Source organism: Ovis canadensis, chromosome 7 (genome assembly GCF_042477335.2).
Source record: "Ovis canadensis isolate MfBH-ARS-UI-01 breed Bighorn chromosome 7, ARS-UI_OviCan_v2, whole genome shotgun sequence".
NCBI classification, from domain to species: domain Eukaryota; kingdom Metazoa; phylum Chordata; class Mammalia; order Artiodactyla; family Bovidae; genus Ovis; species Ovis canadensis.
Window position 1 is genome coordinate 68,441,334 of NC_091251.1, and position 12,726 is coordinate 68,454,059.

Here is a 12,726-nt window from a genome sequence, read left to right on the forward strand (position 1 = left end):
GGGGACTCCTCTCCTCTCCCGCCGCCAGCACTCGGGAAAGTTTCTCGGCTGCTGGAAAACTTCTCCCACAGCATGACCCGGCTCTGATTTGTCGGGCCTGCAGGACGGTTACCTTCCGCTGGGCCGCGGAGCCGCCCGCCCAGCCCCCGAGCCTCTCATCTCCGCAGCCCTCGAGCTGCCCTGTCTGCCCATGGCGGTGGCCGAGCTGTACACAAAGGTAGGCGGGAGGACCAGACCTAAGGGAGGGCGCGCGGGAGGGCAGCGGCCAGGCGCTAGTGCTGACTGTACTTGGCGGCCGGGCCAAACCTGTGCACCTGGCGTTCTCGCCTCGGGAAGGGGCTGCGGAGGAACTGCGGGTCCGGGGAGCGTCGCCCCCTCGAGGGCTCCGGCCCCTGACCGTGGGGAAGGCCCTCTCCGCCCCCCCACCCCCCGCCCCCGGCAGCCAGTCCCCTCTGCCTGGGAAGACCGAGTGCGAGAGGCTGCTGCTCCGGACTCGAGCTTCTCGGTTTCCGGGGCGCGGGGTGGGGGTCGCGTGTCGGTCCTGTTCCTGCGCCTCTCGGCCCCTCCTCCTGAGCCACAGGTGGAATCAGAGTTGTCCATGGAGTCTTAGAAAGCTCAGACATGGGCGAATAAGAACATCCATAATCTTTCCTCTTGGGAAGCCCCTTTGAACACCTCGACACAGAAGCTCGAACTGCAGCATTCAAGATGTTTTCTAGAATTCCTACATTCTGACTCTGGGAATCACTCTAGAGCATTCCTCTGAAACCTCCTCTTCGCCACCGGAGGGCTCCCCCCTCCACCCCAGTCTAGGAAGGCCAACATTCCCACACGGTGCCCAGAATCTTCTGAGATGAGCTTGGTTAAATACTAAGTGTGAAAGTGTTGGCCCTTCTGGAAAAAAAAAAAAAATCCAATCAAATCGCTGTAATGCCATCCTCTACTGCAGTGGAGGAAATCTGTGGTCCCTGGTCCCCAGTATTCAAATGGAAAAGACTAGAATTCAACAATTTCCCCTGACATGTGCCCTAGATTTATAAAGACACTTTTGCTGTAGAAATAATAGCTGTAAATTTGTTTTAGTTTAAAAAAAATTTTTGTTTTAGTTTTTTAAGCAACTTTTTTTCTTCCACTTTGTTTAGTTAATAGTAAAAATCCAAGTTAACCAAACTATTTCCCTCTCTAACGCATTTCCATTAACCAGAATTCTAAATGGCAGTGTTGGAATAGTTTTACCTGGGAGAATGTGAGTCATCAGATATTCAACCATGCTACTTAAGGCTTCAACTTATTGAAGGTAAAAGAAAATTCTTGAACAAAACTATTCTTGGAAGCTACTTTGGAGGACAGAGAAAAAAAATTTTGATTAATCCATTTTAAGTAAGTTTTTCTTGAAGCAAAAATACAGAGATGTGAGGGCACCTGTCATCAAGTGCCTCACACTAGAAATATTTATTAAATACCAGCTAGGTACCAGGCACAATGTAGAAAAACTACTATGGACGAGTTTTCTAGAGGTGAGCTTGGATGGACAAAGACTGAGACTCCCAGAGCCAAAAGGCGCCTTGACGGCCATCTCCACCCATTTTGTGTCCGAGTAAGTCCTGTGTCCATAAGCTGCTACCTTTCTTCCTGGTAGCCAGTCAGCCTCCACTTTGTCAGTTTCAGAGCTACCCATCTGTGAAGCTCCCTGTTTAGGTTTTAGTGAACTTGCTTTGTCAAAGAGTTCTTCTTTAAACTGAGACAAAATCTTGCACTCTCTCCCTTGCTTCCCAATCACTCTCTCCCTCCCACCTTCCTGCTTGGCGGGTGGGGGGGCGGGGGTGGGTAGAAAAAAATTTAAGTGATAGTCTTGCCTCGAGGAGTTTCTTTTTTAATTTAATTTATTTATTTTTGGCTGCACTGGGTCTTCATTGCTTCTAGATGCCGCGAGCAGGGGCTACTCTTCATTGTGCTGCTCAGGCTTCTCACTGAGGTGGCTTCTCTTATTGCAGAGAAGAGGTTCTAGGCACCCAGGCTTCAGTAGCTGCAGCATATGGGCTCAGTAGTTGTGGCTCCCAGGCTCTAGAGCACAGGCTCAGAAGTTGGGGCGCATTGGTTTAGTTGCTCCTTGGCATGTAGAATTTTCCCAGATCGGGGATCAAACCCATGTCCCCTGCATCACCAGACAGATTCTTATCCACTGCACCACCAGGAAATCCCAGAAATTTTCTGGTTAATGAGAAGTGAGTACTGTCAAGGAATTCAGTTTGCTGAGGCCTGGAAAGCACAGAGGTGCCTGCTCAGGGGTGGGGCTGAGAAGGGGAAAGTCTTGACTGCCAAAGAGTTAGGTCAGAGCTTCATACTCCAATGAAGATTTTGAATGGGGTCTTTTAGGAAGTCAGATATGCCAGCGGTGACCATGGGACTCTGTGCCCCTGGGAGAGAGGCTGGAGTCGGGTAGCTGAGTTCTCAGGTCATCCTAAATGTCCGGGAAAGAATCAGGGCTGCAGTGTTAGAAGTGGAGGATGCAGGCTGAGTCCAGAGAGCATGTAAAGGTAGATAAAGAAGAGAGACTGAGCTGGGGCCTCTGAGTGGGGAGGGATGAGCCAAGAACTGTCGTGAGATTAGAGTCTGGATGACGGAAGCAGGGTGGCACTGTTGACGCAGCTACTTCAGGAAGAGGAGACGTTAGGGAAATTACAAGGCAAGGTCTGCAGAGGCTGAGGTGTTTGAAGTGGCTTCCTGGGGGCATTGCCCTGGCTGATTGGAACCTGGTATAGAGGATGGGCCAGGAGTTTCTGCCCAGAGGTAGCCACTGAAGCCCAGGCAGTGAGGGCCTCAGCAAGCGGTGAAAGAGAGCCAAGACAGGACGCTAGGGCTGCATCCCCTCAGGAAGGGAGAGGAGGCTGAGGGGAGGCAGATAGAACCACCACAGGGCGGAGGACACGGGAGGCCTGGCGTGGGAACCACAGGAAGAGGTTCTGAGAAAGGAGGCTCCTGCGAAGTAGTGTGTTGAGAGTAGTTGCTGCCAGTTGGAGTGTAAAATGACCCAACCCTTTTCAAAATCTATTTGGCAATATGCCTTAGAAATGTTCAGAGCATTTGCTGTTCAGCAGCTCCACTGTTTGAAATCTCTCTGAGAAAAACCGGTCTGGCCATCCTCTACTTGAGCCTCTCTGGGGCCCTTGTCACTTTCAGACTCACCAACCAGCCACAAGCCCCCCTCCCCGCCCTCCCCCCCACCATTGTCAGGAGCCACCTGCCAGCTCCTACCTTGGTTCATGCTTTGCCAGACTTCCTGCTGCCCTGCAGTGCATTCCTGCAGCTTCAACACTCTGTGCCCTGGTACAGTATCTGTCTGTGCTGCTCACCAGAGCCTTACCTTTACAAATTCAATTTGAGCAGTGCCTCTGCGCTCTCTCTCTTTTTAATCAAAGTACAGTTGATTCACAATATTGTATTCGTTTCAGGTGTACAGCAAAGTCACTCAGTTATTTATCTTTTTTCAGATTATTTTCCTTGATAGACTAGTGGAAGATATTGAATATTGTTCTCTGTGTTATACAGTAAACCTTTTTTGCCTATCTATCTTATGTATAGTAGTTTGGATCTGTTAATCCTGTACTCCTAGTTTATCTCTCCCTTCTCCACTCCTTTCCCCCACTGGTAACCATAAGTTTGTTTCCCATGTGAGTCTGTTTTGTATATAGATCCATTTGTATTATTTGTTTGATTATACATGTAAGTGGTATAATGTTTGTCTTTCTCCAACTTAAGGTGATATTCTCTAGGTCCACCCATGTTGCTGCAAATGGAAGTATTTCATTCTTTTTTATGGCTGAATATGTGTGTGTGTATGAGAAACACATCTTCTTAAGCCAGTCATCTGTTGACGGGCACTGGATTGTCTCCATGTCTTGGCTATTATAAATAGTGCTGCTATGAACACTGCAGGGCATGTATCCTTTTGAATTAGAGGTTTCATCTTTTTCGGATATAGGCCCAGGATTGGGATTACTGAATAATATGGTAGTGGTATTTTTAATTTTTTAGGGAACCTCCATATGTTTTCCATAGTGACCATCAATTTATATTCCTACCAACAGTGTCAGAAGGTGTTTTTTTACACACCCACTCCTGCATTTATTAGTTATAGACATTTTAATGAGGGGCAGTATGGTCACTATGAGGCGATACCTCATTATGGTTTTAATTTGCATTTCTCTGATAATAATTAATTATTATTAGTTGTTGTTTAGTAGCTAAGTTGTGTCTGACTCTTTTGTGACCCCATGGACTGTGGCCCACCAGGCTCCTCTGTCCATGGGATTTCCCAGGCAAGAATGCTAAAGTGAGTTGCCATTTCCTTCTCCAGGGCATCTTCCCAACCCAGGGACTGAAACCACATCTCCTCTGTCTCCTGCATTGGCAGACAGATTCTTTACCATTGAGCCAACCGGGGAAGCCCAATAATTATTAATTAATTGCTAATAATTAGCAGCGTCAAGCATCTTTTCATGTGCCCATTGGCCATCTGTATGTATTCTTTGGACAAATGTCTATGGATGTCTTCGTCCCATTTTTTCATTGGGTTGTTTATTTTATTTTGAGTTGTATGGACTACTTGTGTATTTTGGATATGAACCTCTTGGTGAGGTTAACTCACATTGTTGAGCAGTGCCTCTTCTGAGAAATTTTTGCAGCCAGTCCCTCCATCCAGGCACATTTCATGATGATGTAGCAGCTCCTTAACTTTCTCCCCTGTTAACCAAGAGTTTCTAGAGAACAGGGACTCACTCAGTAAATGCTTGATGTTTGCGTGCATGAATGAGTTTTTCTGCTTTCAGAAAGAGCTATGGGCATGACAAAGACGGTGTGGATCGTGGTTGCTTTTATCTTATAGCGCTGAGCACTTCTTATGTGCCAGATGCCATCCTCAGAGGTTTGTGAACTTTATCCTCAGAGCATCTTTCATTTAATCTGAATAAACAAGGCCATGTGTTAGATATTGCTATCCCACTTTTACAAATCAGTCAAGTTGCCTAAGGTTACAGAGAAGCAATCAAGCTAGGATTAAAAGCCTGTCCTCTTAATACATCCTACTGTTACCACCTATTCAACCACCTTCATCATCTTCAAGGGATTTGACCTTTCTCCCGACAACACAGAGGAGTTTTGGAAAGTCCATCCATTTCATAGCTACCTCCTCCAACATCTGGTTATTTATCAGATCAAATAACCTTCTAATAACTAATTAGTTATTCTCATTACTTCTAATAACTAAAATGGAACCAACCCCAATGTCCAGCATAGGGCTAGAGTTAAGTGAATTACAGAAAAAAGAATAGTATGAAGCCATTGAAAATGCTATTTATGAAGAGTTCATAACAACATGGTAAAATGAGGACACAAGAATGTATCTGCTGTGTGATCATAAACAAATAAAATATGCAAAGTATGAAGACCATGTATATCAATAACAATTCGGCAGTCAGTTCTATAGCTGCAGAGGAGTCAAGGAGAATGAAGGCTGAGGAAGCATCTTTAGGTTTGGCCTCCAGGATGTCCTTGGCATTGCTTCTCTGTTAGTAAAACTGTGAGGGCAAGAGGGGACACCTGGCCATGATCACAGACTGAAGGTATGGAACTGGTGGAAGACTGAAATTTGAAGATATAGAAAGGCACCAGGCATGGAATAGCTTCAGAAGGGACTGGTCGACCTGAGGCTGGGTGGCGGAGTTGAGACATGGAGCTCTTTAGAATGAGGTGTGGCAGGACTGAGGGAGCTTAGGAGAGTAACAGTACTGCCGAGCTCTTTCTCACAGCATCATTCCAGACCCGTCACCGTCAAGGCCACCTTCCTCTGGAAGAGTTTCACTTCCTTGATGCCCGTCTTAGTGGCGCTGTTCTCCAGGTCTGGTCTGCTCAGCCAGAGGACTGTGGAACTTGTGGGGCTGCAGCCTCCTGTGAGCAGCCCTCTGTGCAGGCGAGCATTAAGTCGTGTTCTGTTTGTTTTAAGCAGAGCTGCTGTGTGCTGCTCCTGGAATGCACTGACACAGCGACTGGGTTAAGTATTGGCTCTGCTGCTTCCTAACTGGATGACATTGAACAAGTTACTTAACTTCTCTGAGTTTCCACACCCATAGAATGGATTTAAGTCTTGCCAGTCATTTTCATTGGTTTTTACACAAGTCATTAAATAACTTATATAAAATCCCTAGCACAATACCTGACACATAATGCTTAATAGAGGTTAGTTGTTTTTTTTAATATTGATCCTATTGGAATACAGTTATTTTTGGTACCTAACTGTTGGATGTCACATTTATTCCTGTTTAATTTTCCATCTTGTTGTTCATTGTTCTGCAGCTTATCAAAACCTTTTTGAATCTTTAAAAAAATTGTTTTTGTATCTTGATCATCTTTAGCTCATCATTTTATGTGAGTATTTGATACACATGTGTTCTGGTTTTTTTGTCTAAGATATTGGTGACAGTGATGAATGCAGGGTGCAGCAGTAGAGCTCTATAGCATGCTTCTAAAGACCTTAAATTGCTCTTTCTAATTAATCAGGACTCAGGTCCTAGCCACAGATTCACAAGTTATATTATCCTTTACCTATCTCTTTCTTTCTTGTGCTTGAGGAATTCACAAGGCATCTTCACAGAAGTTCTGCTGAGACTCAGATATGCAAGGTCAGGAGAAATGCAGTCCAGGGCCTCAGTCTAAAATAAGGTCAAAGCTGAGTTGAGTAATTTTCATTTGGGTATTCTAAATAGCTTTTAGACATCTATATATCATTAACCACTCTGGAAAATTAGATTTATCTATCATATTATATTTATCTATTGTATTATATATGAATAGGGATTTCCTTGGCAGTCCAGTGGTTAAGAGACTGTGCTCCCAATACAGGCGGTGTGGGTTCAACCCCTGGTTGGGAAACTAAGGTCCTGCATATTGCATGGCGTGGCCAAAAAAGAAAAAAATTAAATTATATGTGAGTAGTTCAAAAGAGTATAAAAAGGGGGATGTAAAGACTAAAATACCAAGTTTATTTGTGCAGACTACTTGGAATTTGATTTTTTTGTTCAGTAGGTATTTTTATGTTTTATGCTACTATGGGGAATTCACTGTATTGAGTTCCAGGGCACAGAGACAAGGCCCTTGGAGTTCACATGCCAGTGGTGGAGAAGGGAAGCTACCTGAAACCCAGGGAAGGGGCAGAGAGAGCTCTAAATAGGAAGCATCCAGTCCTGCCTGGGGTGGCGGGTATAGTGGGTGGGGAGGGGGGCAACTGCCACATGTCGGAGTCTTGAACTGACTCCGACTGCTCAGAGCAGTTTGCTCACTGCGGGGGAGAGGATGGGTGACACTGTGGGTGGAGGAACAGAAAGTACACAGCAAAGAGCCAGGAAGAGTTTGGCGTGTTCCAGAAACTGCTAGTGGTTTGGGTGGCAGCAAGCAGGGGATGGACTGAAAAAGAAGGTGAGTGAGGCCTGAGTAGGAGAACTGGCTTGACAGTGGTTCCCAGGCCTGGATGTTTACCACCATCCATCAGGGGACACTTTTAGTTTTCATCTTGCTGGGCCCCACTCATGGAAATTCAGGTGTGGGTAAAGGACTCTGTGTGTCCACAGAAACACTGCGTTCAGCCTGGTTGAGGAAGCACTCAGCAGGCTGTGGGACCTGTCAGGAGATTGGTAGGGGCAGCACAGGGGAACCGATTTGTGCCTGTGGCATGGGGGAGTGGATGGGGCACACAGGTGAAACCTGTTTAAGATGTAGGCGTTCTAGCACCTGGTGTCCATTTGGTTGTTAGGGGTGAAGGGAAGGCAGGTGGGGGTGCCCAGCGGTGTCCCAGGTTTCTGATTTGAGAAGTAAGAGAACTGAGGAGGAAGATCGCATTTGAGGCTGGTATAGTGATCACTTGAGTCTGGCATTTGTGTGTCAGAAGACATTTAAGGGGTGACACATGGGAGACAGGTGGAAATGTGGTCTAGACCCACTGAGAGATCTGAGCTGGAAGGCCTCCATGGTGCTGGGGGAGTGGTGGAAGCTGTGGGCATGGCTGAAAAGCTCCAGAAACAGTCTGTCATGAGGAGAGGCCACGAGGACCTTGGGAGGCACGGGAGGAGGCTAGGGAGCAGAGAGAAGCCTGGAGGAATGGCTGAGGTGGAGGAGGAGGAGAGAGGGAGTGTGGGGCCACTGCTCTGGCCTGGCTGACCGAGAGCATGGAGACTCCCTTCCAGTTCAGAGTGGCGAGGAAGAAGACCCCCAGCACCCTACACACCATGTAAAGTCTCCAAGCCATTCAGTGCCTGATGCCGGTAGATCCCTTAAATAGGCAGGAGGCATGAGCAGGTGCCTCTCTCATCTTGTCTGAGCATGTGTGGGGGAAGGATGCGGCCTGTCCCTGGGGACGTGTCACTTCCTAAGGGTCAGGACCCCTGAAGCCTTTGCCTCCTTCCCCAGCCTCCTGGGCTGGCTGCTGCTAAGTCACTTCAGTCGTGTCCAACTCTGTGCGACCCCATAGATGGCACCAGGCTCCCCCGTCCCTGGGATTCTCTAGGCAAGAACACTGGAGTGGGTTGCCATTTCCTTCTCCAATGTATGAAAGTGAAAAGTGAAAGTGAAGTCACTCAGTTGTGTCTGACTCTTAGTGACCCCGTGGACCGCAGCCCTCCAGGCTCCTCCGTCCATGGGATTTTCCCGGCAAGAGTACTGGAGTGGGGTGCCATTGCCTTCTCTCTGGGTTGGGGCACACCATGATTTCACTCTGTGGGAGGTGGGCCTCTCCTCTCTCCCAGCCCCACTGCAGGCGGCCCTGGAGGGCTTGGCAGGTGCCCAAGTCCAGGAGCACCTGCCCCAATAGGAAGGAGCCATCCTGGGGAGGTCATATGAGAGCTAGTCACATTGTTTGTCCAAACACTGCAAAGGTAGCTCTCTCTCTGCTTTAAAGTGTGGCCTTGTGGGTCAAGGAATGTGCGGCAGGAGGGCAGGACCTAATGGGTGGAACTGAGGTGGAACTGGGTAAACTTGGGCATGTTTACTTACCAGGTTGGGTCTCAGCTGCGGGGCCCTAAACAGCTGACAGCCTTGCCGGCGGAGACACCAGGCTTGGTGGGTTGTGGGCAGCCTGGGGGTCCAGGCCTGAGGAAGACATTTGTGTTCACGCTGGAGAAAAACAGACTTTGGTTTCACGCGACCTGTTACATTTCATGCTACTTTGAGCTGAAACAAACCAGCCTGTGCACTCTCAAGGAGACGGTTGCAGTTGAGAGTTCAGGATTATTTTCTAGGTAGGCTCACTTAATTAACAAGTAGTTCAAAGAAGGAGTCCCAAGCTTTGGCTCCCTGGAGTCCTGGCCTTTGAGATGCTCTGTGTGGTATTTGGTGAGTTACTGACCTCTCTGGGCTGGAGTTTGGGGATCAGCTAAACAAAGGGCTTGGGTTGGTTTAGTGATTTTTGCATCACTTCTCAGAGCCCAAGATTTCCATGGAAAGGCCTGGGGGACCTCAGCTGCAGAACGTGGTAGGCTACCACCATTTCATTTGAAGCAATCTCTAAAAAGAACTTTGACCGACAACTTGGAAAAGACAATCTCCCGGAACACTTTCAGCTATAAAATTCTATAGTGGCCAACTCTTGATAAATGGGATAGTCTCAAATTATTTTTATCATAAAAATATTAGTGATTTCAGTTTTATGAAGTTAGTAATAATGTTTTCGATAGCAGATCTGATGTGAAAAACAGTAGCCCATGGCTACAAGTATGTGTGGAGTGTGGGTGTGGGTGTCTGTGCTTGTGAGGCTTCTGTCCACCTGTTTGCATGGGTGTGTATTTCTAAGTGTGTGTCATCACCTGCCGGGTCATTCTTTTTTAATATTTGTTTGTTTATTTGTCTGTGCTGGGTCTTAGTTGCGGCATATGGCATCTAGTTCCCTAACCAGGGATGGAGCCCCAGCCCCCTGTATTGGGTGCATGGAGTCTTAACCACTGACCCACCAGGGAAGTCCCTGCCAAGTCATTCTTTTTTTCTCTTTAATATTCAGTTATTTGTTTGGCTGCACTAGGTCTTAGCTGTGGTATGTAGCATCTTCGATCTTTGTTGCAGCACATGGAATCTTTTAGCTTTGGCATGTGAGCTCTTAGCTGTGGCATGTGGGATCTAGTTCCCTGACCCCCCAGCCCCCTGCGTTGGGAGTGTGGAATTGCTAGCCACTGGGCCACCAGGCAAGTCCCTGCTGGGTCATTCTTCCATTTCCTCCCTCTCTCTGTTTCTCTCCCTCCCACCCCACCCCACTCACAAATATTACTCACCCCATGCCACATTTCAGCAAGCTCCTACTTTTAGCTAGCTGTCAAGAATTAAAGCAACCTAGATAACTTAGGGAGTCATGATTGATAATCAAACCAATGATATACATACATTTTTGTTTGATAAGTGAGGTAGCTTATATTAACTAATAGATTAATAAATGTGTGTCTCAGCCAACTCTGTCCTAGTCTAGTCCTGGTACCTGAATCTTTGTTTTATACTTATTCTTTATTTCCTTCAACAACTTATGAAGATTTAAAGTATACAAAGAGTTGAAAAAACTTTACAGTCAGCATCTGTCCCACCACCTAGATTGCAGTATGAATATTTGACTGTATTTGTTGTATCGCGTCTGTGCATCCTTCTAAGTCTTCTGTCCACTCCTCAGCCTATCTTATTTTTGGAAGCATTTTAGGGTAATTGCATACATCGATCCGTGTCCTCCTAAATATTTCAGTATGCACATTGTTCACAGTTCCATATTCGGTTTTTGGCTTTTGGCCACACCACGTGATTTGCAGCATCTTAGTTCTCCGTCCAGGGATTGAACCTGAGTGATGGCAATGGAAGTGCCAAGTCCTGGACCACTGGACCACCAGGGAATTTCTAAGAGTTCCATATTTGTTTAGTTCTTTGTGTAAAATTTCCAGACAACAAAATGTACAAATCTTAAGTGTACATCCTCTGAGGTTTGAAAAGTGCTTAACACCTATTAACCAAAACCCCTTCAAGGTATAAAATGTTGCCATAGCCCACAAGAGTACCTCCCTGGATCCACCATACCTGGAGGTGACTATTGTTCTGAGTTTTTCCTCACATTATATTTGTTTTACTTGTTCTAATACTACATTTAAAGGACTCATACAGAATGTACTCATTTGTGTACAGCTTCTTTAACTCAGTCTAACACTTGGAGATTCATGTTCTTGCTTGTATCAATAGTTAATTCTTTTTATTGGTAAGTAGTAGTCCATTGTGTGAGGATACCACAGTTTTATGTTTTTTTATTCTCATGGACACAGAGTCTAATTTTCAGCAATTATGAATAAAGTTACTATGAAATGTCCATGTACAGGTCTTTCTTGTAAGTCTTTTGATTTTTGCCTTGTTTTCTTTTGGCCATGTTGCATACATGCGGGACCTTAGTTACTTGACCAGGGGTCGAACCTGTGCCCCTTGCAAAAGTCTTACACACTGCCAGGGAAGTCCCATATTTGCCTTTAAAGTTGGCTTAAAGCTCAACATTCAGAAAACGAAGATCATGGCATCTGGTCCCATCACTTCCTGGGAAATAGATGGGGAAACAGTGGAAACAGTGTCAGACTGTATCTTTTTGGGCTCCAAAATCACTGCAGATGGTGACTGCAGCCATGAAATTAAAAGACGCTTACTCCTTGGAAGAAAAGTTATGATCAACCTAGATAGCATATTGAAAAGCAGAGACATTACTTTACCAACAAAGGTGTGTTTAGTCAGGCTATGGTTTTTCCAGTGGTCATGTATGGATGCGAGAGTTGGACTGTGAAGAAAGCTGAGCGCCGAAGAATTGATGCTTTTGAACTGTGGTGTCGGAGAAGACTCTTGAGAGTCCCTTGGACTGCAAGGATATCCAACCAGTCCATTCTAAAGGAAATCAGCTCTGGGTGTTCTGGAAGGAATGATGCTACAGCTGAAACTCCAGTACTTGGCCACCTCATGTGAAGAGTTGACTCATTGGAAAACACTCTGATGCTAGGAGGGATTGGGGGCAAGAGGAGAAGGGGACGACCGAGGATGAGATGGCTGGATGGCATCACTGACTCGATGGACGTTGAGTTTGAGTGAACTCCGGGAGTTGGTGATGGACAGGGAGGCCTGGTGTGCTGCGATTCATGGGGTTGCAAAGAGTCAGACACAACTGAGCCACTGAACTGAACTGATTATGATTTACATTACTTATGCAAATAAAATAGGCAAAATAAAGAGAATATGTAAAATCATAGTGAAGAAGAATGAAAAATCGTAATTATTGCCCAGAATTTTATGTAACTGAAATAAGTATGATCTCTCAACCTAAAGAAATATTTCCCCATGGTGGAAAGGGACCAGCAGGCCACGGGCCACATGTCAGACCAGGCCATCATTTGGTCATGACGTTTGCCTTCTCAGCTGTCCAGGAGCAGAGGTTCACAGAGGACAGTGTCTTGTGCGTGACTGTCCCCAGAGTCAAGGATGGTGCCTGTGCCAGTTCAGTGACCAGGGACTGTACTCAGCAGGATGGCAGGCACTTAGGCAAAAGTGCCTTGACTTTCTCTCCTAAAGGCACAAACATTGCCTGTTACAAGAATTTACACACTTGACAATTACCTTCAGAAAGTCCATCTGTCCTGGTGAGGGACAGTGCCAGAGGACCAACATTTCTTTGGCCTGTGAGTATAAGGA

General features: G+C 46.3%; 1 protein-coding gene across 1 annotated transcript in view; it reads left to right on the forward strand.

The window, feature by feature from the left end:
• MYO5C (myosin VC) overlaps positions 1 to 12,726 on the forward strand; it is a 121,106-nt gene continuing 108,380 nt past the window's right edge. Inside the window, exon 1 of the mRNA XM_069596500.1 lies at positions 1 to 217. Within this exon, the coding sequence (XP_069452601.1) occupies positions 191 to 217 (27 nt within the window). The 5' untranslated portion in view covers positions 1 to 190. The remainder of the gene's footprint in view (positions 218 to 12,726) is intronic.